This window comes from Mixophyes fleayi, chromosome 7, assembly GCF_038048845.1.
Source record: "Mixophyes fleayi isolate aMixFle1 chromosome 7, aMixFle1.hap1, whole genome shotgun sequence".
In the NCBI taxonomy this organism is placed as follows: Eukaryota; Metazoa; Chordata; class Amphibia; order Anura; family Limnodynastidae; genus Mixophyes; species Mixophyes fleayi.
The window spans coordinates 20,388,402-20,415,310 of record NC_134408.1 but is presented as its reverse complement, the minus strand read 5'-3'; the positions used below and the strand labels follow the sequence as shown (position 1 = coordinate 20,415,310).

The following is a 26,909-nucleotide window of genomic DNA, read 5'->3' as shown; positions in this document are numbered from 1 at the left end:
CCCTATTTCCAAACAGGGAATGTTGGGACATACGGCAAGATATTTATTCAGAAGCAGGACACCAGCAGAATATCTATGGAAAGTATAAAAGATTAAATGAGCAGCTATATCTTTAAATGCATCCAATTTCCAGCATCCCTCCATGGCCCACAGTGCACTCTGTTGTTAAGAGTAACAGGCTCTATTATACAGGATACACCATCCACTATGCTATTATTTATATAATATATCATACTTGCGAACTCTCCCTGAATGTCAGGGAGACTCCCTGAAATAGGGATGATCTCCCGCACTCCCTGAAGAGTCTGGCATTCTCCCTGATGCTGAGCCAGTACAAGACGTGGTTGGCTTCGCCATCTGTGGCAGGATGACACAGTTCAGAAATTGTGTCCTATGTCCATGTATTGATGCCTATGGAGGTGGCCATTTTCATGGAGACCAAGATTTAATCAAATACCGACAGGTAAGACAACATGACTTCAGTAATGGAGACAGAAATGTAAAAGACACTTTAGTCTCTAGAGATTCATTAGTTGCTTTTCTTTAAGAATAGTTTCCTACTCTCCCGGAATGTCCAGGAGCCTCCGGCATTTCTGATAGACCTCCCGGGAGAGCAGGGCAACCTCCCGGGTCTCGCCCCCGCAATAGATAAGTGCTGGGGGGCGGGACTTAATGGCGCAAATATTGTGTCATCTTAGCCCCGCTCCCTGCTTTAATTGGCCAAAATTGTGACAATCATTTAGGGATGGGGCCAAAATGATGCAATTCATTAAGCCCCGCCTCCACAGGCCCACCTCCCCCGGGATCTCCCTGAAGCCAACGAGGAAAAGTTGGCAAGTATGTAATATATGAGTGATGTAAATCCCTCAGAAATCCGAGAGATCAAACTACCTTTCACTACGGTAGCTAATGTTAGGACATTCCTCACCCATGACAGACAGTGACAAAGAGAATGTACTTCACATTTCTTCATACACTGTATTTGATCAAAACTTACTTTTTTTTCCCTTTGTTCCTGTCTTTCGCCTTCAAATTCCCCTCAGCTAGATATCAGTCTGCACGCAGTACATGCAGAACAACCCTGCCGCTGGCAAACTGCCCTCAAAACGCAGCGTCTTAAAACTGTTTTACTTATAAGTCCATAGCAGCAAACTTTAAATGGTGAAAAATGGTGTAAACGTACACAATTTGCAGCCCTGTTCTTGTAAAGTTACACAATCAAAGTGCACCGTTTAGTAAATGTTGCCCTGAAGAGAATCTATGGCGATTTCAGGACTACAGTCCGCGCGTCTCCAATCAGCAAACAGCTCTGTGTTTGCAGCACCTGGGAACCATTAAGAATTCAGCGGACCATTATAAAGTTCTATAAAGCTGAGCATTGAATACAAAATCCAGACTCTGGGTAATAAGCTTTTGATGGCATGTTGACATTTATCTGCCAGTGTTCCTGCCTGTGTGCCCGGGCCTGCACGGGAAGCTGCTCGTTAATTGCTTACATGCAGGTTTGAGGTTTTACTGCTTCAGGATTGTCTGACGAAAAAAAAACCTTTCCAGAAAACCAGATCAGACGTCCTGAGCGCAGCTCCAATCAGGCTGAATTGCCGCTCAATGAGTGTTAATCGTCACAATTTGTTTTTCACTTGCACTTTGGGGAAAGGTTATTATTCAGAAGCAATGACCACATGAATGTCCCTGAGAATAGGGGCTGGCTTGCAAGGAATTCCTGGTCTCAGTCCTTGACAGGCACAAGCCACCAACAAGAAAACACATAGGGACCTACTTAACAAGCTCCTAAGAGCTGAAAATTCCCCGGCAAAGGCAGTTTTCGGGGGATAACCGCATTATTAAGTTATTTATAAAAGTAGGATCGCAGCAGAGAGCTCTTCTACTGTCACAGTAGCAAATACAGTCCCTGTAAGATTCTACGGGGACTGCGAGGACGCCTCATTTACCAAGTTCCGAAAATCAAAGCTTTTCGGAACTTGTCCACAAATCACCGCAGCTTACCTGCCCACCCCTCTGGTCACTACTGCAAATGTGCCACGCAGACAGCAATTTTATATACGTGGCATGGAAGGTCCACAATAATATGAGACATGAGACCGCCCCAGCACTGTGTACTTCACTGCTGTCCTGCTGGATACAGTACAGCATATAGATCAACTGGAACCTTTCCTACTCTGTTTATGCAGCAGAATTCTCTCGCTACATTCAAGACATAGCGTTCGTCTACATAAGTCAGGATTGTGCACTTTACCAAAAACCTCTCCTATGCTGGCAGGACCAAGCAATCTAAGCCTTTATTAGTAGACATCAGGCTGATTCAATAGGCACTCTAGTAGTTTAAGAAGAAAAGCAGCATCACCAACTTCCTGGAGCCGGGGACTTGCACAGTGCCTGTATCTACCAACTGCCCAGAGATAGGTAATAGCAGTGTCTTCATCCACCGACTGCTCAGAGACAGGAACTAGCACTGTACTAGTAAGTACCAACTGCCTGGTGCCAGAAACTAGCACAGTGCCTGTATCCACCAACTGCCTAGTGCTGGGAACTAGCACAGGGCCTGTATCCACTAACTGTCTAGTGTCAGGAACTAGCACAGGGCCTGTATTCACCAACTGCCTAGTGCTGGGAACTAGCACAGTGCCTATATCCACCAACTGCTTAGTGCTGGGAACTAGCACAGAGCCTGTATCCACTAACTGTCTAGTGTCAGGAACTAGCACAGGGCCTGTATCCACCAACTGCCTAGTGTCAGGAACTAGAACAGTGCCTGTATCCACCAACTGCCTAGTGCTGGGAACTAGCACAGGGCCTGTATCCACTAACTGGCTAGTGTCAGGAACTAGCACAGGCCCTGTATCCACCAACTGCCTAGTGCTGGGAACTAGCACAGTGCCTGTATCCACCAACTGCCTAGTGTCAGGAACTAGCACAGGGTCTGTATGCACCAACAGCCTAGTGCTGGGAACTAGAACAGGGCCTGTATCCACCAACTGCCTAGTGCTGGGAACTAGCACAGGGCCTGTATCCACCAACTGCCCTGTGCTGGGAACTAGAACAGTGCCTGTATCCACCAACTGCCTAGTGCTGGGAACTAGCACAGGGCCTGTATCCACCAACTGCCTAGTGCTGGGAACTAGCACAGGGCCTGTATCCACCAACTGCCTAGTGCTGGGAACTAGCACAGGGCCTGTATCCACCAACTGCCTAGTGCTGGGAACTAGCACAGTGCCTGTATCCAGCAACTGCCTAGTGCTGGGAACTAGCATAGTGCCTGTATCCACCAACTGCCTGGTGCCGGGAACTAGCACAGGGCCTGTATCCACCAAGTGTCTAATGCTGGGAACTAGCACAGTGCCTGTATCCACCAACTGCCTAGTGCTGGGAACTAGCACAGGGCCTGTATCCACCAAGTGTCTAATGCTGGGAACTAGCACAGGGCCTGTACCCACCAACTGCCTAGTGCTGGGAACTAGCACAGGGCCTGTATCCACCAACAGCCCTGTGCTGGAAACTAAAACAGTGCCTGTATCCACCAACTGCCTAGTGCTGGGACCTAGCACAGTGCTGTATCCACCAGCTGCCTAGTGCTGGGAAGTAGCACAGTGCTGTATCCACCAGCTGCCTAGTGCTGGGAACTAGCACAGGGCCTGTATCCACCAAGTGTCTAATGCTGGGAACTAGCACAGTGCCTGTATCCACCAACTGCCTAGTGCTGGGAACTAGCACAGGGCCTGTATCCACCAACTACCTAGTGCTGGGAACTAGCACAGGGCCTGTATCCACCAACTGCCTAGTGCTGGGAACTAGCACAGGGCCTGTATCCACCAAGTGTCTAATGCTGGGAACTAGCACAGGGCCTGTATCTATGAAAATGTATCACGAACAACAGTTAAAATTGTTACACGACTGCCTTTTGTATGAAGTATTCATCATGCTTCTTAGATTGTAAGCTCATGCGTTAATTCTAATGCATAAATAGCCTCCCCCCCTCCCTCATATGATCAAAACACTCAGCCTGTGCTCCAAACTTATGAAAACCTATCCTGTTGTGCAGCACTTGGACCGACCACCAGGAGCAGCCAATGCCACTAGTTTCGGAGCGGCACAATTAGTAATCAAATCCCATAATAGTTTTGCTGTAGTCCGAACCCAAAAAATATCAAGATGTAATCTTTATGTACTGCATGTTTCAAGTAAACCCATGTCTCATACATATATATATATATATATATTTCATTGCTGCAGTGAGTAATGGCACACTCATTGCCGACACTGATTTTAATATCCTCTGCTGGGAGTCTGAGCCGGGACCAGGCTTATCTGAGTAATTACAGCTTCTTAAGATGTTCGTCTTATTAACCACGGAACAGTGTAACTCAGCATGCTCTCCCCTTTCTGCCAGCAATTATGAGAAGACGGCTAATTAAGAATGATGGTTTATAAGGCTCCGTTAACCCTTCGGCTGCTGGAGCTGACTTCAAGGCACTTTGAAGATATACAATAACAAAAGAATCTGTAATTTTAATTAAGTTTGCCCAGATGGAGTTTATTTACTAAGAAGGGGTTGGGGGAGGGGGGAGCAACTACTTTTCATGTTTATGTAACTTTACGAAAAGCGTTACTTATGTTTAATGAAATTCTAGTTTAGGGCATGTAAAATCTTCAATGGCCAACGTTAACGGCGTATTCTCAGCTCACACCACATGTCCTGGAATTAAACAAGACTTTTATCACTTCTTGTACCTGAAGGCTATAGACATGAAGAATAAAAATCCATATTTATGAAAAGGGCAAGAAATGATGTATTACAAAGCTTCATACAAAGCCTATTCCTGCTACAACCATTCAGCAATCTTGGGACATGCAGAAACACAGAGATATCAGCATCACTTGGGGACTTTAGAGAATTTTAAGACTTTGGTTGAAGTTTAACTTTGGCGGAATTATTGGGGTTTGGTAGTTACAATTTTTTATAATCCCCTTATCTGGCTTAATAAAATGCGCACAATGTCAAGTGGTTCTGGGATTGGCTCATGAGGTTGTTGAAAAACAGGTCTGGCTAACCTTTGGCTCTCCCGGCGGTGTGAAACTACAAATCCCAGAATACCTTGCCAGCTATGAGCTGGCCATCTGCTGGCAGGGCACGCTGGGGCTTGTAGTTTCACATCTGGTCGTCCAGGTCTGCTGTACACCTTCATCATTTCATGCTTCCTGCAGCCTAGGAGACCAACTAGGCCCAAGGACCCTCTGTGGTTTGACCAGTGTAGCTGGGATCAGCGGCCAATGACAGCAGCTTTGTGGCCGACTCCTCTCATAACCTCCGCACATTATACCAGCAATGCTTCATATTAATTATTCCAACAAGGTCCCATATTTTAATACCAGTAGCAACCTTGTGTTAATGACACCAGTATTGCTCCCTTATTATTTATATCATTGTTGTAGATGTACCCAATGATAAAGGTCTTACTACCTAGTGGTCGAGGAGGCACATCCCATGGAGGATCCTTCCAAATAATCACAATGTCCTAATAGCGCGTGCACAGGAGACCTGCAGTCATTACCAGCCATGGTTACCTTGATGGATACAGGTAGCATTGACACTCACTAATATGACAAACGCTGGCACCAAGTCATGAGCCAAGGTTACCATGTGGGAAATGCAGCCCCGAGTGACTAGTGCCTCACACATCCTACCGGTCCCTATTATTTGGCTACATTCTCATAAATATTGTCTAGGTTCCAAAAATGGCTGCCTCCACTGTGTGCCACTAAATGGAGAGTCTACTGAAAGAAATATGTTGTAACATTAACATATATTATCACAACATGGTGATATATGTATTCTATCTCAATGCACTACAACATGGCTCCAAACTGTTCCGATTTAGGCGTCACAGTCCCGATTTGAGGGGAGTATCCACCGTCTCGTATATTGGGACAGTTGTCCTGAATCCAGGACAGCTAGGATGTGTGCCCCGTGCCCCCTGCCCCTTCAATTATGTGCATTGAAGGGGTGTTTTTTAGGAGAGGGGCAAACGGACTGGAGGTCACAAAGCAACAGCGGTGCTCGCATACTGTCCTGACTGCCGACTTCTGCAAACTGGGAGGGAAGCTACACCATGACCTGAGCTGGTAGCATCAGTGTGGGGTAGTTTCCTGTACACAGCTGCTGGCAGCTCAGGAGATGAAGTGCAGTGAATGAATATTCCATCAAGGGCAATTCTGATCTGTGGTCATAACTCCCAACGTTCGGCAGCGGCACGGAGGCATGGCAGCGGAAAGATAGCATTACAGAGTCCTCAAATCGGGACTGCCCCCCCTAAATTGGGACGTTTAGGGGTCTACTGTTATCCTGAGGATTTACCATCAGATAAGTGCATCTACTGTATATAAATATCTTGTACGTAGGCTTACAAGGAGTGATTAGTTGCTATACATATAGTATTTCACCATGTCGCTCTCCCGTCTCTTATTATTTTATACTATTTGGTGGATCCTTGTTATTGCGATCATGTGAGAGAAGCAGCCACAACTAATTTGTGCTCTTTTTTGCAATATTTACAAATATTGTATTTATTTCAAGAAACACTAGGATTTAGTGTGCAATGTGGTCATCTGTAATGGGATTATTTCACGTAAAATAGCGAGAGGTTATAAAAAAAGTACTTTGATTCCTTGCATTGTACAGCTGTGCTTATGTTACATAATTTGCCCAAAAATGTCAACTACCCCTCCTGCAGATACCTGACAGTGGTGCTCAGCAATTCCTCCTATATCCCATATCTGTTATACGGGATTTCCACCTTTTACTTTATTGGTTTGTATATAATCCCTGCAACGTTTATTAAATACAGTGTTCCCTCTTTATAACACCATGCTTATTTACCGCCAGGTATCGTCTCAAACGTGCATTAAAACAGCTTTATACCATCCTCTTTATAACACCATCATCAATATTTGTTGCTTCTGGATACATTAGTAGTTGTATCTATGAGAACCCCTGCCTGGATTATATACACGCATTGCTGAAAAGCACAAGGGGAAGCCAGGAAATGACAGCAGAATTCTTGCTTCAGGAGGGGGTATACCAATCAATTTTCCAAAGCCGTCTGGACGTGGAGAACACTTTAAGTAGCATCTGGTAACAAACATTTAGTAAACTTTTTAACCAGTTTCATAAAGGCAGAAAATGTATTAATTAGTGTTAGTGTTAAATAAACAGCTGCTGTTATGTCCTCTCACTACGATCACCAAGACAGGGTGGTGGATCCAACCGGTCACTGGATCATATGATTGGGTGCTACCACGTGATCTGTGAACCTGAGCTATTTTGAATCTCTCATTAAACAGGGGGTTTTTGAAGTCACATTGCTTTATTCTAATCACACGTACTGGATAAAGCCACATTTATTTGGTCACTGAAATCCACATACGCAATTAAGGAAGTAAAAGTAATTACTAAAGACATGTGCGACATGTGTCTAGACCAATACCCCGTAACGTGGAACTGTGTTCGGCACAGTTTGCGGGTATTTTTGCTGTGCTCTGCCAATCAGACAAATGTGTAAGGATGGAAGACTTCAGCCCCTGGAAATAACATTCTGTAGAATGCTTTGCATGTGTAGCTGCCTCTATGTGATCTGTGGCTCAGGTATGCAAACACACCTGAGTATGGAGATGTGAGCAAGGTATTTGCATGATAAAGATTTGCATTCCGGGAACCAGCTAAGTCTAACAATGGAGATCATTTGACTATCTTATTGTAGCCTGGAATTCAGTACTGCCTGCAATATGCTGCACTGATGACTGACAACAGTAGAACATGTTGGGTACTGCAGCAGTTGCTGACTAATCCAAGGGAAATTGTTCAATCCTTGTTTCCTAAGCAATAGGTGGTACACCTCAGAAAGTGTACCCTTTAAATAAATGGAATGTATGTTCTCTGTTTCATATAGAGGTAAGTTTGATGCTACAATCTTCCTGCGTCAGCCTCATGTCACTACTCTGTGCTGTTAGGTGACCCTGCTCCTTTCACTGTCTAACTCTTAGACTGTGGTCTCCAATTCACCTCTGCAAATCTCATAGCAGGCAATATTCATTTAACATACCTAACATATTAGACCACACCTCATTCAATGAAACCATGCCCTGATCTGCAAAAAAAACATGCACATTACTAATAAGGCCATGTTCCTTTAGAAAGCAGAATATCTGGACTATTGAGAGGTATGACATTATGACACTGCCCTGTCCCATGCACCCCTGTCCAAACCTATACAATAAAAGGAGTGCACAGGTCACGGTCTCCAACAAGATCCACACCCCTATGTTCTGCTGCTGCAAACATCCCAATTATCTGATTTCCTACAGTATGTCCCGCCCACTTCAAAACTGAGCACATAAGGGACGAGCAGACGCTGTAGACTGAAAACAAAGTCAAACGCACCTTAAAAAGCAATTAACTCACGCCCATATTTATATAACTAAGTATGCGTACCATGTTCTCTTTCATTCCCATGCAGCAGTCTGCCAAATTAGGAGGGAGGTGCTTAAACAGACAGTGACTGACAGACATTCAGGCTCTATCCCAATACATTGAGAAGATTGATGGATTCATACACAGGGGCTGGGCCAGTGATGTCACAGCAGCTCAGATGACTGCTGCCTCAGTTTTCTGAACTCTATCTGATCTCATTAGGACATAGTCCTGAATGTGGGAGGAGCTCCAGTTGCAGAAGAATATTTGAATGGTTCGTCTCTGAAATTTTCAATATTGGGGTTTGGCGGACCTTTAATCAGTGGTTTCTATTCATATTTATAAGTGAGGAAGCGCAGCTCACAAGGCCCCCTCTCAGCCTCTAAGACTACTGTAATGTATCCTACTGTGATATTTGACTTCTCCTGAACTAAATACCGGCACTTTTCCTAAGTTACCCTGGACTTGATTGATTAATTGATCTGAAAGGCTTGTTATATATCCTCTGTTCAGTGCTGCAGAATATGATTGGCATTATATAAATAAATAATAATAAATTAAATTAACAAATTATTTGGCAAATAGCTGGATGTAGTGGGTCAGGCTGACTTCATAAATAAACATGATGAATGTTGAACAATGCAGAGTACAATAACAATAGCAGAAGTAAAGGAGATATTATGTAATGCAGGAGACACCTGAACCGACTTCCGATACAGAACACATTGAATTGTCGGAGGCTCTGCTGAGCGGAGCAGCGGATGATTTGTGGAAGAGTACATGACAGGGTAACAGGAATAGGTTTGGTTACCATTAAACACAAAATCCCCTGGTTAAATTTAAATTTTTCTATTTTTTTCTTCCTTTTTTTTTTCTCTCTCTAAATTTTGGGGAATTTAGCTGGTTAAGTAGCATGAAAGGCAACAAACAGAACACCGGGAACTCTTAAATGTATTGTGATTTCCTGGTTCTGTTACAGAATTTTAATTTGGACCAAGGACCTGGAGGCAGCCATGTCTTGGTCTGAATCCAATATTCATGACAAGGTAGCCAATCAATTCACTAGGAACTCGTGACATCACGGAAGCATGAGCCCTAACGAGCTCCTAGTGAAATGACGGACTTAGTATTGGTTCAGACCCCTTCACTGTGTGTTAGTGGCTGGCACACTTTTAAAGGGTCTATTACACATGACTATTCCAAATTATTGTTGTGTTGCAAAAGGGAAAAGACTGCACCAGGCAATCCATTTATCTTCCTCTTAATATATGGATCACAGTTTGCCTTGCGCAATAAAATATCTATAGAGGAAGGGTGCACCCAATCATAAGATTAATAGTTAACCCAAAATTCAAGAAGAGAGAAAAGAATGATCATATGAGTGCCCCATATGATCATTCTTTTCTCTCTTCTTGAATTTTGGGTTATTCCAAATTATTATAGACATAATTAGGATAAGTTACTCAATAGACAAGACATATTGAATCAAGGCAAAAATTATCCTAATAGTCAATGTTGCTGAAATACAACACTGAACCTAATTCCATCAGTTAGCAGAGCATGCTGATAGTTGTAGTTCAACAAGGGCTGAATAGCTGCATGTTCCAATGCTCTCATTTCTTTTCATTGGTAAAAACACAATAGATAATAAAAGAACAACTTGTGAATCTGTGTGGATGATCGGTTTTATAATTAGTGACCTAGCAACTTTTATTTACCAAGTACCCCCCTTATTGCAATAAACATTTACCAATATCCCCAAATGTGTAATCAGTCTTCCTAAGAACTTGCTAATACCTATACAGTCTTATTAAGTGCCCCCTACAATGTAATCAGTGAAACTACGTGCCCCCACAATGTCTATACATTCTTACTAAGTACCCCCCAATGTCCATACATTCTTACTAAGCACCCCCAAAATGTCTATACATTCTTACTAAGTACCTCCCAATGTCTATACATTCTTACCAAGTACCCCCCAATGTCTATACATTCTTACTAAGTATCCCCAAAATGTCTATACATTCTTACTAAGTATCCCCACAATGTCTATACATTCTTACTAAGTATCCCCACAATGTCTATACATTCTTACTAAGTATCTCCCAATGTCTATACATTCTTACCAAGTACCTCCCAATGTCTATACATTCTTACTAAGTACCCCCCAATGTCTATACATTCTTACTAAGTACCCCCCAATGTCTATACATTCTTACTAAGTATCCCCAAAATGTCTATACATTCTTACTAAGTATCCCCACAATGTCTATACATTCTTACTAAGTACCCCCCAATGTCTATACATTCTTACTAAGTACCTCCCAATGTCTATACATTCTTACTAAGTACCTCCTAATGTCTATACATTCTTACTAAGTACCTCCCAATGTCTATACATTCTTACTAAGTACCCCCCAATGTCTACACATTCTTACTAAGTACCTCCCAATGTCTATACATTCTTACTAAGTACCTCCCAATGTCTATACATTCTTACTAAGTACCTCCCAATGTCTATACATTCTTACTAAGTACCTCCCAATGTTTATACATTCTTACTAAGTACCTCCCAATGTCTATACATTCTTACTAAGTACCTCCCAATGTACATTCTTACTAAGTACCTCCCAATGTCTATAGATTCTTACTAAGTACCTCCCAATGTCTATACATTCTTACTAAGTACCCCCCAATGTCTATACATTCTTACTAAGTATCCCCAAAATGTCTATACATTCTTACTAAGTATCCCCAAAATGTCTATACATTCTTACTAAGTATCTCCCAATGTCTATACATTCTTACTAAGTACCCCCCAATGTCTATACATTCTTACTAAGTACCTCCCAATGTCTATACATTCTTACTAAGTACCTCCCAATGTCTATACATTCTTACTAAGTACCTCCCAATGTTTATACATTCTTACTAAGTACCTCCCAATGTCTATACATTCTTACTAAGTACCTCCCAATGTCTATACATTCTTACTAAGTACCTCCCAATGTCTATACATTCTTACTAAGTACCTCCCAATGTCTATACATTCTTAATAAGTACCTCCCAATGTCTATACATTCTACAAAGTACCTCCCAATGTCTATACATTCTTACCAAGTACCTCCCAATGTCTATACATTCTTACTAAACACCCCCCAATGTCTATACATTCTTATTAAACAACCCCAATGTCTATACATTCTTACTAAACACCCCCCAATGTCTATACATTCTTATTAAACACCCCCTAATCTCTATACATTCTTACTAAACCCCCCCCAATGTCTATACATTCTTATTAAACACCCCCCAATGTCTATACATTCTTACTAAGTACCCCCCAATGTCTATACATTCTTACTAAAGACCACCCAATGTCTATACATTATATTAAACACCCCCTAATGTCTATACATTCTTACTAAACACCCCCCAATGTCTATACATTCTTATTAAACACCCCCTAATGTCTATACATTCTTACTAAACACCCCCCAATGTCTATACATTCTTACTAAGTACCCCCCAATGTCTATACATTCTTACTAAACACCCCCCAATGTCTATACATTCTTACTAAACACCCCCCAATGTCTATACATTCTTATTAAACACCCCCTAATGTCTATGCATTCTTATTAAACACCCCCAATGTCTATACATTCTTATTAAACACCCCCTAATGTCTATACATTCTTATTAAACACCCCCTAATGTCTATGCATTCTTATTAAACACCCCCAATGTCTATACATTCTTATTAAACACCCCCAATGTCTATACATGCTACTAAACACCCCCCAATGTCTATACATTCTTATTAAACACCCCCCAATATCTATACATTCTTATTAAACACCCCCTAATGTCTATACATTCTTACTAAACACCCCCAATGTCTATACATTCTTACTAAACACCCCCCAATGTCTATACATTCTTACTATACACCCCCTAATGTCTATACATTCTTACTAAAGACCCCCCAATGTCTATACATTAATAAGTACCCCCATATGTATATACAGTTTTACTAAGTACCCCCTAATATCTATATTTTTATTGAGTACTCCAAAGTTGAAGCATTTTATTAAGTATTCCTTAATGTTTATTTATTTTACTAAGTCCCTTGTAATGTTTATACCTTTTACAATGTACACTTTAATGTCTATACATTTACTAAGTACCCGCTAATATTTACACATTGATACTAAGTAGCCGTAATGTTTATACATTGTTGCTAAGAACCCAGAATGTGTATACTTTGTTACTGAGTACACCTTCATGTCTAGAAACGCTTACTAAGCACCCACGGTTGTATCTACCATATGGGACATTAGGCCCAAGCCTATGGCAGTACTGTTTAGTGTACGGCATAAAAATGGTTTTGTGTTAGCTCAGTACTAAGTAAGAGCATCATTTAATTTTATAATACTGTAAATTGTTATGTTTAGTTTTGGCTAAAATGCTGAATTACTTCATGGACCTCTCTGCAGTACCCCAGGGGACACGTAACACAAACTGAGAATCCCAGACCTAACATCCCGCAGTGTCATTGGTGAATCCCAGCTATACAGGAATGCAGAAACACTGATATGGTTGTTTGAATACACAGAAGTGATCTGGCCTTTGAAGATCCCTGAAGCTATCGATTTAGCTCCGTAACTCTGGTAATAAATTGCTATTTGCACTCTGGCTACAGTCTTTATCACAGGGGGGTCAGACAGAATTAATTCCCTGAGCCAATCACCAGCCAGATAAATGATTTGGTGAAGGGCCCTGGAGAGGCCAAGTTATAATATAATCTACTTCCCAGACCAGTTATTCACTAATGTGTGGGTTATGCAGTGTCCCAATTATACATGAAAGTCTAAGAGCTGTAAGTACATTAACTGCTGAAAGCCAATTATTTGTCACATTGGGGGAGAGAGAGACGAATGTCCCAATATCGCTGTCACAAAATAACCCCCTGTTGAGACACAAAGTACCTGAGACAGCCTTGGGATGTAATCACAGTTGGTGCATTGAATAAGTGACTTGGCAAAGTTCGGACATGTAATAAAGTACAATACATGGCAGTAAATTTAATTCATAAATGAGGAATGTATTCATTAAGTGACTAATACTCAATATTTAACCCCTTAATACCAAGGGAAGTTGGGACTCTCCCTGTCCGTATACCTCTCAAGTGCTCAGGATGAGTTCCAATTATTGTCAGACAATAACACTCTACACTATATAAACCACAAAGTAGCCCAGGATAGGGGAGGGGATTTGCAAAACCCAAATTTTTCCCCATCCTGGCTTCAATTAACTCAGGGATACCCTCATTTTAAAGATGGGACTCCCCTCTTTCTAATGATGTGACCCCTTGGTAGTTAATGTTTGGTGATCAGTTGTGATCACCAGACAATAACACCCTACATTACATAAACCACAAAAGGAGCACAGGATGAGGGAGGTGTTTTACAATGCCCAGACCTGGCTTCAATTAACTGAGAGGTACCCTCATTGGGTACGATAGGGTGTCTTTTTAAAAAACATTAGCTACCCATATATTTCCTACACATTTTACGCATTTAATTCAAACCAGCAAAATACAGATTATCATTTTCCAGTGCAGATTTTAATATGAAAACCTATGCGTAGAATCCTGATTGTTGCTGTTTTTAAAAGGTGGATCGATGTCAAGGCAAGAACCAAAAAAGTATTTCTTGGTGGCGCTTATAAAACAAAATACACATGTTTGCTTTTAGTTCACTTTCTTGCCAGGTCAATGGAAAGAAAAACTAAAAGAAAAAAACACTTTTTTGGCCATTGTGGCTAGATTTTGCCATGCCAGGAGGTATAAGCAAACTAATGTCATTTTCTGAAAACTCAATGTCTTCTGAGAAAAAAAACAAGGTACAATTTGTGTGTGTACTGCAGAAATAAATTACGGATATTGATTTTGGATTGTGAACAACCCAATAAGTACCAAGTGCTCAGCACAGCGGTGAGCAAAGCCTCAATGGCAAAGAGTTAAAGAGGTTCATGGGAAAAAAATGTTACACTTGTACTGCATGAAAATGTAGACGTGTTTAAAGAGCAGGTATAGCCACTATTAATAGCTATATAAATACAATTACTATTATTATTATATACAGAAAAGCCTGTCTGGGCTCACTGGTTAAGTTTTGATACAGTGACATATGAACCCCTAATTAACGAGGCATCTCACAGCAACCAATCAAACATCAGCTTTGATGAGTCGTGCAGGTTAGTCTAATGAAAGCTCATTTCTGATTAGCTGCAACAAGGTAGAGTACGTTTGTGCCATTGGCATAGTGTCATTTTAATTCCTTACGCGCTGCCAGATAATAAAAACCTCTTTGTTTATATTGGCATGCTCGCCGACAGATATATTTCCTTTCAAATTTGTGTGGAACTTTTATGGTATTCTCTTTATAAAGTACCTGCTGTCATAATGCCCTTTCAACTCCGGACATTGTATCACGCAAGTCAACCAACGGAACGGCTGCAGAATTGGCTGGAACTGTGTTACTGAAGCGGGAAAAACATTTTGCATATGTCGTTGTTCCTGTCTTACCTTTCACTTCCTTCAGTGTCTGAACAGGTCTGATTATGACTCATGTTCACTGCTGAGCCCTGACATATTTCTGTGAAAGCCTGCCCCACCACCTCAGTCACGGATTTTCATCAATGAATAAAGAGCCACGTAGGCTACAGAACAATGTTAGCATATTACACTTTCACAACAATAGGTGTTCAGATTAGAGCATGTCCATTATTATATAAATGTCCTTGCTGTCAGTGTATACAGAAATTTGAGCGAGATCGTTATTACAGCTTTCAGCCTTAAATCCACTTTCAGAGATTGTGATTTGACTGCTTGATAGTGACCATTCTGTCCTCATTAATTAATTCTATTTATCGATTAATCACATAGTCCATACCTCATAATGATAGTTCATGCAGGTCAGATCCCGCCAGCACTTGTCGCCTCGGATTTTAATCAGGCCCTGCAAAAAAATAACAATATATGTTATTCCCTGTACCACATATATAATAAATTACATTATCAGTTCAGGAGAACTCATTGGTTTATTCTGTAGACAGCCATTGACACACGTTTCTCTATGCAACCCAACAGGTAGTTTCGACAGAATTAAAGCAACAACACTGATACAAACAGGGCAATAGGCGGTCTGTGAAGTCTCCATTTTGAAATAGAGTCCAATAAGCATTAACCACAGAAATGGGACATATAACGATCAGGGCTTTGTTCAGTCTAACGTGACTGATGAAAGCGGACAACTGATTGGTTGCTATGGAGCACCGCATGTTTGTCCTATTTAAACAATGTAAATAAAGTTGTGGAAACGCAGACGGCATAGTATACATATATAAAATCCACATCTGAAAAGTAAAACAACTCTCTAAGTTATTTACTGTGTGGGAAAGATGAATTGATTCCTTATCCAGTGCACCAGGAATATAATGTGCCTGCACAATAACAGGGTAACAGCTACGACCCATCAAACTAATTAAACTGATCACGGATATTTTTCTTGCCCGACACGTGAGTTCCTTTACATTCAGTACAAATACACATAAAATAAGTATAATAAAAAAAAAAAAAAAAGTGGTTAGCCAGCTGCCTCTGCAATTCTGCCGCCCTAGGCTCCGGCCTATGTGGCTTTTCCATAAATACAGATTTGCTTGTAAAAATAAATCTGGGCTGGGTGGTGGACTTTGGGTTTCTTTTTGTTTTACTTGACAAATATTTGTATTCCTGCATTCATGAAGAGTTTCTTGTCCTGTATTTAATTCTACTGCTTTTCTTTTAAAAATTAATGAAAAATTGTGAAGCGATATTTATTATGACATTAGCAAACCCCCCAACGTTCGTGATTTAGGTGGGATAGTGCCGACTCTACGGACTGTCTGGCTGTCGTTAGTCCTGACTACAGGGAAGGATAGGCCGCTCACTGCGGTGAGTGACTGTCACATGTACCTTCCACTAGGTGTGCGGGGTCACATGACGCGACACCCCCAGGACAATGCCTTGCCCAATTTTCAGAGATGCAACACCGCTGTCAAGATAACAAACTTCAAAGGTTGGGAACTATAAGTTAATAAGATAAATTAGTCTAGCCTGGATTTCTGAAAACATTATGTATGGCATTATTGTATCTATACGTTGGAAAACTCGTATAATTATAATAACAGTCTGTGGAACTATATTTATTCAACCACTGAACTTAGAATGTTGTGCATCTTAAAAGCTTAAATCATGTTTCTCTATGTTCCATCGGAATACAACTGCAGAACGGCTGCCTCAGGGTCCCGCTGCCTGACACGCGGTTTGTGATATTACTACAGTCACCCAGTGAGAAAGCTGATTTTATGGCAAGTTTCCCCAGTGAATTCCATTGTTAGAGACGGTTTTGGCTATATATGGTTATTTGTTTTGATGAATCTCCTCTTTCAGTGGATATTTTTCAATCACAAACTAATTTTATTAGTTTGCTCTGTAAGAAATGTGAGGCCTGCAGCTTACACAAATAAACACACAATAAAAAAAATCAAACTGGCCGGAGCATTAAAACATTAATATTCAATATGCATATTGAAAAAGCTGCTATTCTACATTGATAAATATGAAAGGCCATGTTTTACTGAGCTAGGTGATATACATGAAATAACTGGAGAATGCCATGTTCTCTCTCACTCCTCTACTGCAAGTTACTATGTTAGGTGGAGGAGCTTCTCTGACAGAGCAGACACAGAGTGACTGACAGGTCTGTAAACATGCTCTGCATGGATTGGTGCATTCAGACCCAGGGGCAGGGAAAGTGATGTAACAGCCGCTCTAATATCTGCAATCCCATCTTTTCTGACTTTTAATCAAAGAAAAGTACATAAAACAGAAAAGAAAAATACATAAAAAATATCTGCTACTGAACCATTATTAAGTAATTATACTAAGAGTTCCCACATACACAGACCCACCCTGACCTGGTTCCAGGCCAGCTGTATCACCTGGTGTATTCTACCATGAATGATCCACTAGGGGCAGTGTTCCATGACTACAGTGAATGAATGAAAATATTCCTTAATAGTAACATGGTCACCCGCACAGAAAGGTTTATTCTCAGACTTCCTGGACATGTATAAAAACGAGGATTTAGTTAGCACTACTATGGTATACTTTTCAGCTTTTTTCCTTTGTTTTCCTGTTAAATAAACAAACAAAGACCAAACACCCTGCGCTTTGATCTAACAAACCTGCAACATTTGAAGGGCTCCATAATTCAATTATAAAAGATCATTTTGCTGTACTGTGTTGTCACATGACCCGTGTTAACGGTCTGAACAATCTGTATGAATTCGTGTTTTGCGATATGACAGTACATAAAACCTATACGTATATAATGCCATCCCTTTTGCCCAAATAAATGCCATGTCTTTTTCTTTAGCTGCTCTGCCTGTGACATACTCTCCCTTTGCTGCTGCCCCTTCCTAATTCCAGTAATAATGTACGCAGACATAGGGAGGGGACAGATTCAGCAGCTCCTCTATTACTGAAGCATTTGGAAAAAATTAACTGCAAGCTACTGGCTATACTGTCAATCACAGCCGACTAGATAAGGATCTATTAATTGGCTACTGAGTGATGTGTGGTTTTACAAGAGGGTATTTGCATTAGCCTCTCTCAGTGCTGGTGTCAAATCTAGTGCACCCCTTCCAGAATTTGTGCATACCCTATTCCCATCCCTGCTCCGCTCAGAGTAGGGATCCAGATCTTAGGGAGCATATCGCCTGCGGCTGTCAGGGCACCCCGGTAAGCATGGCATAGGCAAACCGAGGGGGGTTTCCTAGTGCCTGGAAAACCCCCTCCAAGCCTGGGGCACTGTATAATTGAGGTGGCTGGACCTTGCTCCCACTTCACACAGCTCTGCTTGAAAAGGGAGAGCTGCGTGCACCTAACAGTAGTGCACGCAGTATTGCCCATGTATATTATAGGGATAGGAAGAGTTGGAGAGCAGCCAAGCACTGTCTTAAATTATAGCCACGCCCCCATGCATGCTGGCCACGACCACTGGCGGCGTGGTGTGGAAACCCCCCTCTACAAATCCTGTGTTTGCCCCTGCATGGTGCCCTCCTGCCTTGCTTACCACACTCTACCGGCCCTGGACCCTCCTAGATTTGTGCCCAGCAGACACAGGGTTAATCCAAGCACATGTGGTTACCTATGTCTCTTATTTTAGCTGCTGGTATGTCTTTGTTTCATCTTTTCATTGAACTCACATCTTTGAGAACACTGAGATAGATCACCATGCAGGATCAGCGCTCAAGAACTCAAGCAATAAGTATTTGTGGACTATTCTATAGACGGACAAAGTCTTGTAGCAGCGCAAAAGGTATAGAAGGAAAATAACCGTATTCCCTGTGTAATAAATTCCTCTGCACATGGGGTTAATGGCTGGAAATGATAAAAGAATAGAAAAAAAAAACCTCACAGCAGACACCTGGCCCAAGGGCAGTAGGAACATCTGCAAGCCACGCTCCCTGCCCCAGGCCAGACCACTGTCTTCTGTCCGCTTTGATCTGAGCTTAAGAAACGTTTCACTGATTAGGATCACAATCTTTCTGATGAACGAAGAGCTTGGCTGGTCAAATGGCAACATCCAGGAGCAGACATATGTGAACAGATACAATGCATGTCTTCACCTCTTCATCTGGCCGGCCTGGTCCCGCGTCATCGGGTACACGTAGGGGCCGCAATTACTCTGGGCACATGTTAATAACGAGGTAATGAGAGGCTCAGAGATGAGACACGGTGTGGGCATGTCTGGGTGTTAGATCTGAGTTATGAGACAAGATACCTCTATGTTCTCTACCATTGTACACACACAGAATATCACAGTGGATTGTTGAAGCAGTAAACCCATGAAAGAATTAGGTGTGTTTTTTTTCTTAACATAAATCATTGTAAATCATCATAAAGTATTTGCAATTTCTCCTTGGTTTTTTTTATTAATGATTTAGAATTGTACACAGTGTCATGGCAAACACAGTCACATGGCACATTATGTAGTGAGCAGAGAGGCTTTGGAATGCCCGCTGCCTTCACATAGCAAGCTGATAGCTGTGTGTGTAAGACTGGCACCTTCCAGAGAAATTTTGAAAAGGAGATAATGATTTGTAGGACAGCTAAGACAAATCAGATGCTTTTATATAGACTGACTAAGGAAGGACATGTGGATTTCTGGCTGCAACTATCAAACTTCCCTACCAGCTAAGATATTTAAGAGGCTCAGCTTGCGGCCTTCTCACAAGTTGAATCCCCAAACAATTAAAGATTACAACAGTGCAGAGGAAGGGGTTTCGAGAGAAGAATCCCTGTAATTCAAGTGAGGGGGAGGAAGATAGCAGGTGTAACATGTAAGTCACGCCAATCCAAGAAAACGGACTTATGGGAAATGTTGCTGACTTCATAGCAGCCCTTTGAGTGCTTTACCAACAGGTAATTTAAAGCATAAAACAGACCTACAGACTGTTTCACCGCTAATGGGACTCATCAGTGTATGTCATTTCATCTGTTTTACTTAACTGGAGAGGCTTATTTGCTTATGAGTAAATTTAAAATTGTTGTGACATTATTCAATTAAGCTTTTTCATTGGCGACATGGAGATTGTAATTGAATATTTGTGTGAACGATCGTGGTTGTAATCAGACTCAGTAACTGTAGATGCCGGTGACATTCTCACAGTGCGATCGTGATGTGGCAGTAAATCAAGCACCAAGGCTGCTTTGTGATTGGACGCCCAGAGCCTTTAGTCCACACAGCACAGGCTTGACCCAAGCCAATGATATGTACTCCAGCTTTTCTTCATCCCGCCGTAATTTGTAGCAAATGTTGACAGCACAGAACTAATTACAGCACAAGCGACAGGCTGAGAACATAACCCACATTGGCGTTTCCAGGTTGTGCAGCTAACCACTGCACTGACAATGAGATTTGTAAGGAAAACCTTTCTTGCAAAATGAGTATTTAAGCAGCTGCAGCAACAGCAAAGGACAAGTCACTGATATGAAGGAACATGCTGTAATATCTGCGGGTACAGATAATTAGAACAGGCTGCCTACTGACACAGTCAAATTGTGTGACATGAACTGAACAGCTCTCTCCTCGGGAAAAGCATTAGAGACAGACTGCTGGGCTACCTGGTCATTCATTACAATGCTAAGGCTGCACTTTCTCTGCCAAGTTCAGGCCAACTGGCGGCCACTAAGAAGTGCAACCTTAGCTCTTAAGACCGAGTGGAGTCTGACGAAATAGTGTATAGCTCATCGGCATCTGTAAGACACCACAAAACTAAACCATACATAAAAACAGAACAAGTACCTACGAGGTTGACAAAGGAGCTGTAGATGTGAGACTGGGGCAAAGAGGACCCTGCACGTCAGAGCTTAAAGTCTAGAGGGAGAGGGCAATGCTGAGACAACAGGAGCCAATGAGACTGTTGATGGTTCTACACCCAAAGAGAGTAGTATCAGGTAGTGGGGGCTTTAGCAATGAGGTGGGTTTTGAGTGAGCGCTTGAAAGACTGAACAGTGGGGAAGATACTGGTCAGGTAAGGGAGGGAGTTCCATAAGAGGGGAGCAGCACGGGAGAAGTCTTGGAGGTAGATTTATCAAACCTTCAAAGAGGAAAAGTGTTGGTGTTGCCCATAGCAATCACTTATATAAAACATTCTATAAAACGATAGCTAGAATTTGGTTGTTATGGGCAACACCTTCCTTTTTGAAGGTTTGATAAGTTTACCCCCGTAGAGGGTGGAGTGAGTTGTGGTAATCAAAGGAGGTGAGGCAGTGGTCAGAGGCAAACCTAAGAGGGAGAGTACCTTGTGTTGAGGTGAGGTATGTAGGGGGTTGTCCTGTACATGCTTGACATTGGGTTGTACATAATGGGCATGGGGATAAATATATAGAGAATAAAGGCTATATAATATGCTGAACAGCTGAGATTAATGTGCACAACATGTACTTTAAGTGTCATGCCAAGCATGCTCGCTACATCCATTATTCTGCAGTGCACACAGCCAGCCATGTATCCAAACTAGCCAACTATTAGGATCTCTCCTCCGGGGGATACCAGAGGGGAGAGAGTGTGGGGGACGGTGTGGCCGTGGGAAACGCATCATTAGCCACCGCCCCACTCTGTGGAATGCTTCATAAAGTCCTGTCCCCTCTCCTCAAATACCGCTATTCACTGGGTAATACAGCCGGGAGCGGGGCCCGGTAAGCAGACAGGTCTAGAGCAAGAATAAGAGCGAGAGATGTAAGAGAAGAGCATCGTGCTTCATTCGATTCTATTCTCATGAATATTGCGTCTACACAGAAGAATAGCTGGTCTGGCTGTGTGCCGGTGGTGGGCACACCGCAGCTGTGTGCCGGTGGTGGGCACACCGCAGCTGTGTGCCGGTGGTGGGCACACCGTAGCTGTGTGCCGGTGCTGGGCACACCGTAGCTGTGTGCCGGTGGTGGGCACACCGTAGCTGTGTGCCGGTGATGGGCACACCGTAGCTGTGTGCCGGTGGTGGGCACACCGTAGCTGTGCTCCTGAGCCGGCCACGGCCATATAGGACCGCTCCTTATGTCTAGAAGACAGTTGTGCATAGCAAACCCCCATTCTGTTTATTTATCTCCCCATAGTCAGGCTTCAATGCTTTCCTTTTAAGTTTAATGGCTGTTACTTTTCATCATGCAAGAAAACGCTAATACGTTTTTTCTGATAAATAGCACATGTGCTGTAACCACAGCAACCAGATATTAGCATAGTAGAGTCAAGGTACCCAGACCAGGTGATCTGTCAATGTGAACCCCACCTGGGTGACCACATCAGAAAAGATCTGGACGGTCAGATCTCCGGCCGAGCACCGGGATGACTACTCGCTTATGGTCGGCATGAGTCTCAATAGGATCATTTCATGGCATGGAAGCGGTTTTGGCACCAAAGACTTGGTAATATTAGCCAATTGTCCGATATCAGCTGCAATGTTAAAGTGGGTGCGGCCAACTTAGGTCAATGTCTGACTGGTTGATGCAGGTTTCCAAATTTCAAACATGGTATGGGAATTATAACCTATATACTCAATGGGGGCACTTATAAAAACCTTTGTAAAGGGAACTATTCACAAGTAGTATCTGTACAGCAGGATGTACAAAAAAAATAACCATTTCTCGTGGCTTCTGTACAGTAGGTCAGAAGAGGTGCATCTTATTATCAGGAGAGCAATGCTCTAGATCTACAAAGATAAGTAGCAGGTCAGAGCTGGTATAGTCATACTTGCCTACTTTCAGTAGGCAACGTCCGGGAGATGGGTAAATAATGGGCGGGAAGGAGTGGGGCGCTCAAATCACGTCATTTTCGCCCCACGAGTAAAATGACGGTTTCTCGCGGGGAGCGGGGCCAAAATGCCGCAATTCCCATTTGACCCTGCCCCCCGCTGTAAAATGACACATTTGCATCATTACATCACGGGGGCGGGGCTAAAATGACCCAAGTTGCTTATCCCCGCCCCCTGCATGCCCACCTCCCCCGGCAGCTGCCGGACACAGACTTCTAGAAGTCGGAAAGTATGGGGTAGATCCGGTTGGCCGAGAAACCCATCTGACAGCGTTTGGGCATCATTACCTAGACAGGAAGACATTTCTGAATACTGCCGGCACAGGTAATTGTGCATAAAGGTGCCGTGGCCCGCAGTTACCAGTGTCGTTTTTCTCATATAAGTTGAAAAACAAAAGTCAACGTTTCATTGGTTGCTACAGTGCAGTTTTCTGCCCGGTTACCCGTCCACCAGTTTTCAGAAATATACAGAAATATATAATGTGCATAATATCCCTATTTTTTTTTTTATATAGCTTTTGTCTTTATCTCCCACAAAATTTTTAAAAAAAAACACAAAACCCCATATCCTGGCAGTCTCCCTCACCACAACCATTTCCTAACTCCCGAGAAAAGCTCGGGCCAGCTTCTATGTTTCCAATAAACAGTTCTCAGACATCATGTTTCTTGACTATACATCATCGCTATTCATCAAAACTGGGGGCTAGATTTACTAAACGGCGAGTTTGAAAAAGATGTTGCCTATAGCAACCAACCAGATTCTAGCTGTCATTTTGTAGAATGTACTAAATAAATGATAACTAGAATCTGATTGGTTGCTATAGGCAACACCTCCACTTTTTCAAACCCTCAGTTTGGTAACTATACCCCTGAAAACGAACGGGACATTTCATTTGTAATGAAAGGAGAATTATTATATATATATATATATATATATATATATATATATATATATATATATATTTGTATGAAGAGGGAGTTAGATGCCCAATGACTGCTCCAGCTTCCTCCCCGCCCCCTATTGGCCAATCCGATCTAAATGGCGTCAGTTTGTGAGGTTTTTCCAAGAACCGATCGAGGGGATGCCGTTTTTACATAAATCAAAAGTCAATGAGATGAATGAAGGGCTTGCTAATTGGCTCAGGGTTAATTACAAGCCGTTGCTGCAGAAGAACAGCTGTTTCGGTACAGTAAGTCAGTCCAAATTGCTATGGTATGGCGTCAGCCATCTATAATAAACACAGTTTCTACCTCCACCCAGGGGACGTTGTGTAGATGTGTTTATAGAACACTGGAAGCTTATGTGCAGCAGACCAGGGGACGGGGGAAGCAGATATAGTGCTAATTAAAAAAAAAAAAAAAAAAAAGCTGCTTTTTAAGTTTTGTACTTTATAACAACTCGTTTAGAGACAATTTTATGATGGTCCTTTAACTGAACAAAAACAGACTCCATCTTCCCCTTAATAAACATAAAATAAGGATCAAGCATTAGGAGAAGACATTTATCACTTTAGAACCAGCTAAACATGCCAAATGTACGGGTCTTGCGTCTTTTTCTTGTGACTATACCCCAATAACGCAATCAGTGCCAGCCACTGTATATCTGCAGGTTGCTGAACGTTCTCCATATAAAAGGAATCTATTTATACTTGTGAAGGTGATAAATGGGGTTTTAGAATAACATGGGTTTTGCCCAATCTCTGGCAGCACAGTGGCTCAGTGGTTAGCACTTCTGCCTCACAACACTGGGGTCATGAGTTCAATTCCCGACCATGGCCTTATCTGTGTGGAGTTTGTATGTTCTCCCTGTGTTTGCGTGGGTTTCCTCCGGGTGCTCCGGTTTCCTCCCACACTCCAAAAACATACTGATAGGTTAATTGGCTGTTATCAAAATTGACCCTAATCTCTCCCTGTTTGAATGTGAGTGTCTATATTAGGGAATTTAGACTGTAAGCTCCAATGGGGCAGGGACTGATGTGAATGAGTTCTCTGTACAGCGCTGCGGAATTAGTGGCGCTATATAAATGATGATGATGATGATTGTACGGCATCTACTCTCAGCAAAGACTATTGTATCGGAACATAAATCATTTTCTCGTATTGGCATTTTCTAGAGATCGGATAATGGGAATAGAAGCTTAAGAAAATAGTCTGATACATCAGCTAACGGTAGAATTTGCTTATTGATCCAAGTCAGTGGCTTAGAATGCGGGATGAAAAAAAGGCCGTTCTTCAGGATTTTCTCCATGAAATGAGCCGTTCTGACATTTTCCATGTTTAAATCCCCTTTGATTGATTTGCAATATTATACGACTGCCTGAGCTCTAACTTAAATAATCATTGCTGATAGATGTGCACAATAACGGGACTGTTCACCATTTTATCCTGGATTTTTATACAAGAAAGGCTGTGTACTACGGAGCTGGAAAATATAAATGAAATAGGTGGAGTTTTTGTGTTAAATAAATACGCCCACTATACTCTTTCTCACTCCTCTAAAGGTGACCATGTTAGGAGGGAGGTGCTTCTCTAACACAGCAGAGTGTGACTGACAGCTTGTCAGACTTGTTCTGCAGAGATCTCGCATCTTAACCAGGGAAGGGGGAGGGGAAGGAGGGGGGGAAGGAGGGGGGGGGGGGGGTGAGACTTTCCTCGGCAGCCTATTAGGAACATTTTAAAAGGAAAATTGGGTATCCCACTGATTACAGTCTTCAGGTTATTAGTCAATACTGCAGGACCCAAGCAATGTGGTGTAATGAGACAGAATAAGCTGCCAAGAGCTTGGTGCTGTCCGGATTGCAGGTCAGTGGTTGCTTTGGTGATGTGGGCTCAGCACGTTCCTCTATTGTTTATCCAGATAACGGAATGACTCTTCAGGCTCCTGCCAGGCTGGATTATTGGCTACCAGTTGCCAAGTGACTGTACTACAGGTGAATGACGACACTTTCCTACTAATGAAGAAATTGTGTGCGCTCACTAATTAGTGATTATTCTGCTTCAGCGGCTCTAGAGCTGATTTTTGCTAGACCAAGATTTCCAAAACATCTTTTACATATAGAAAGGACCAATGCTACAGAGGGGGCCGGGAAACACTTCTATATATAGACAGGGCTGACCAATGCTACAGAGGGGGCCGGGTAACACTTCTATATATAGACAGGGCTGACCAATACTACAGAGGGGGCCGGGAAACACTTCTATATATAGACAGGGCTGACCAATGCTACAGAGGGGTAAGGGTAACACTTCTATATATAGACAGGGCTGACCAATGCTACAGAGGGGGCCGGGAAACACTTCTATATATAGACAGGGCTGACCAATGCTACAGAGGGGGCCAGGAAACACTTCTATATATAGACAGGGCTGACCAATGCTACAGAGGTGGCCGGGAAACACTTCTATATATAGACAGGGCTGACCAATGCTACAGAGGGGTAAGGGTAACACTTCTATATATAGACAGGGCTGACCAATGCTACAGAGGGGGCCGGGAAACACTTCTATATATAGACAGGGCTGACCAATGCTACAGAGGGGGCCGGGAAACACTTCTATATATAGACAGGGCTGACCAATGCTACAGAGGGGTAAGGGTAACACTTCTATATATAGACAGGGCTGACCAATGCTACAGAGGGGGCCAGGAAACACTTCTATATATAGACAGGGCTGACCAATACTACAGAGGGGTAAGGGTAACACTTCTATATATAGACAGGGCTGACCAATGCTACAGAGGTGGCCAGGAAACACTTCTATATATAGACAGGGCTGACCAATGCTACAGAGGGGTAAGGGTAACACTTCTATATATAGACAGGGCTGACCAATGCTACAGAGGGGGCCGGGAAACACTTCTATATATAGACAGGGCTGACCAATGCTACAGAGGGGTAAGGGTAACACTTCTATATATAGACAGGGCTGACCAATGCTACAGAGGGGGCCGGGAAACACTTCTATATATAGACAGGGCTGACCAATGCTACAGAGGGGGC

At 42.5% G+C, this 26,909-nt stretch overlaps 1 protein-coding gene across 3 annotated transcripts in view; it reads right to left on the bottom strand.

Moving 5' to 3' along the window:
* Nucleotides 1-26,909, bottom strand: part of LMF1 (lipase maturation factor 1) — a 227,528-nt gene that overhangs the window by 110,359 nt on the left and 90,260 nt on the right. For all 3 annotated transcript variants that reach the window (XM_075179270.1, XM_075179268.1, XM_075179271.1), the window contains one exon: nucleotides 15,445-15,510. In XM_075179270.1, coding sequence (XP_075035371.1) covers nucleotides 15,445-15,510 — 66 coding nt within the window. The remainder of the gene's footprint in view (nucleotides 1-15,444; nucleotides 15,511-26,909) is intronic.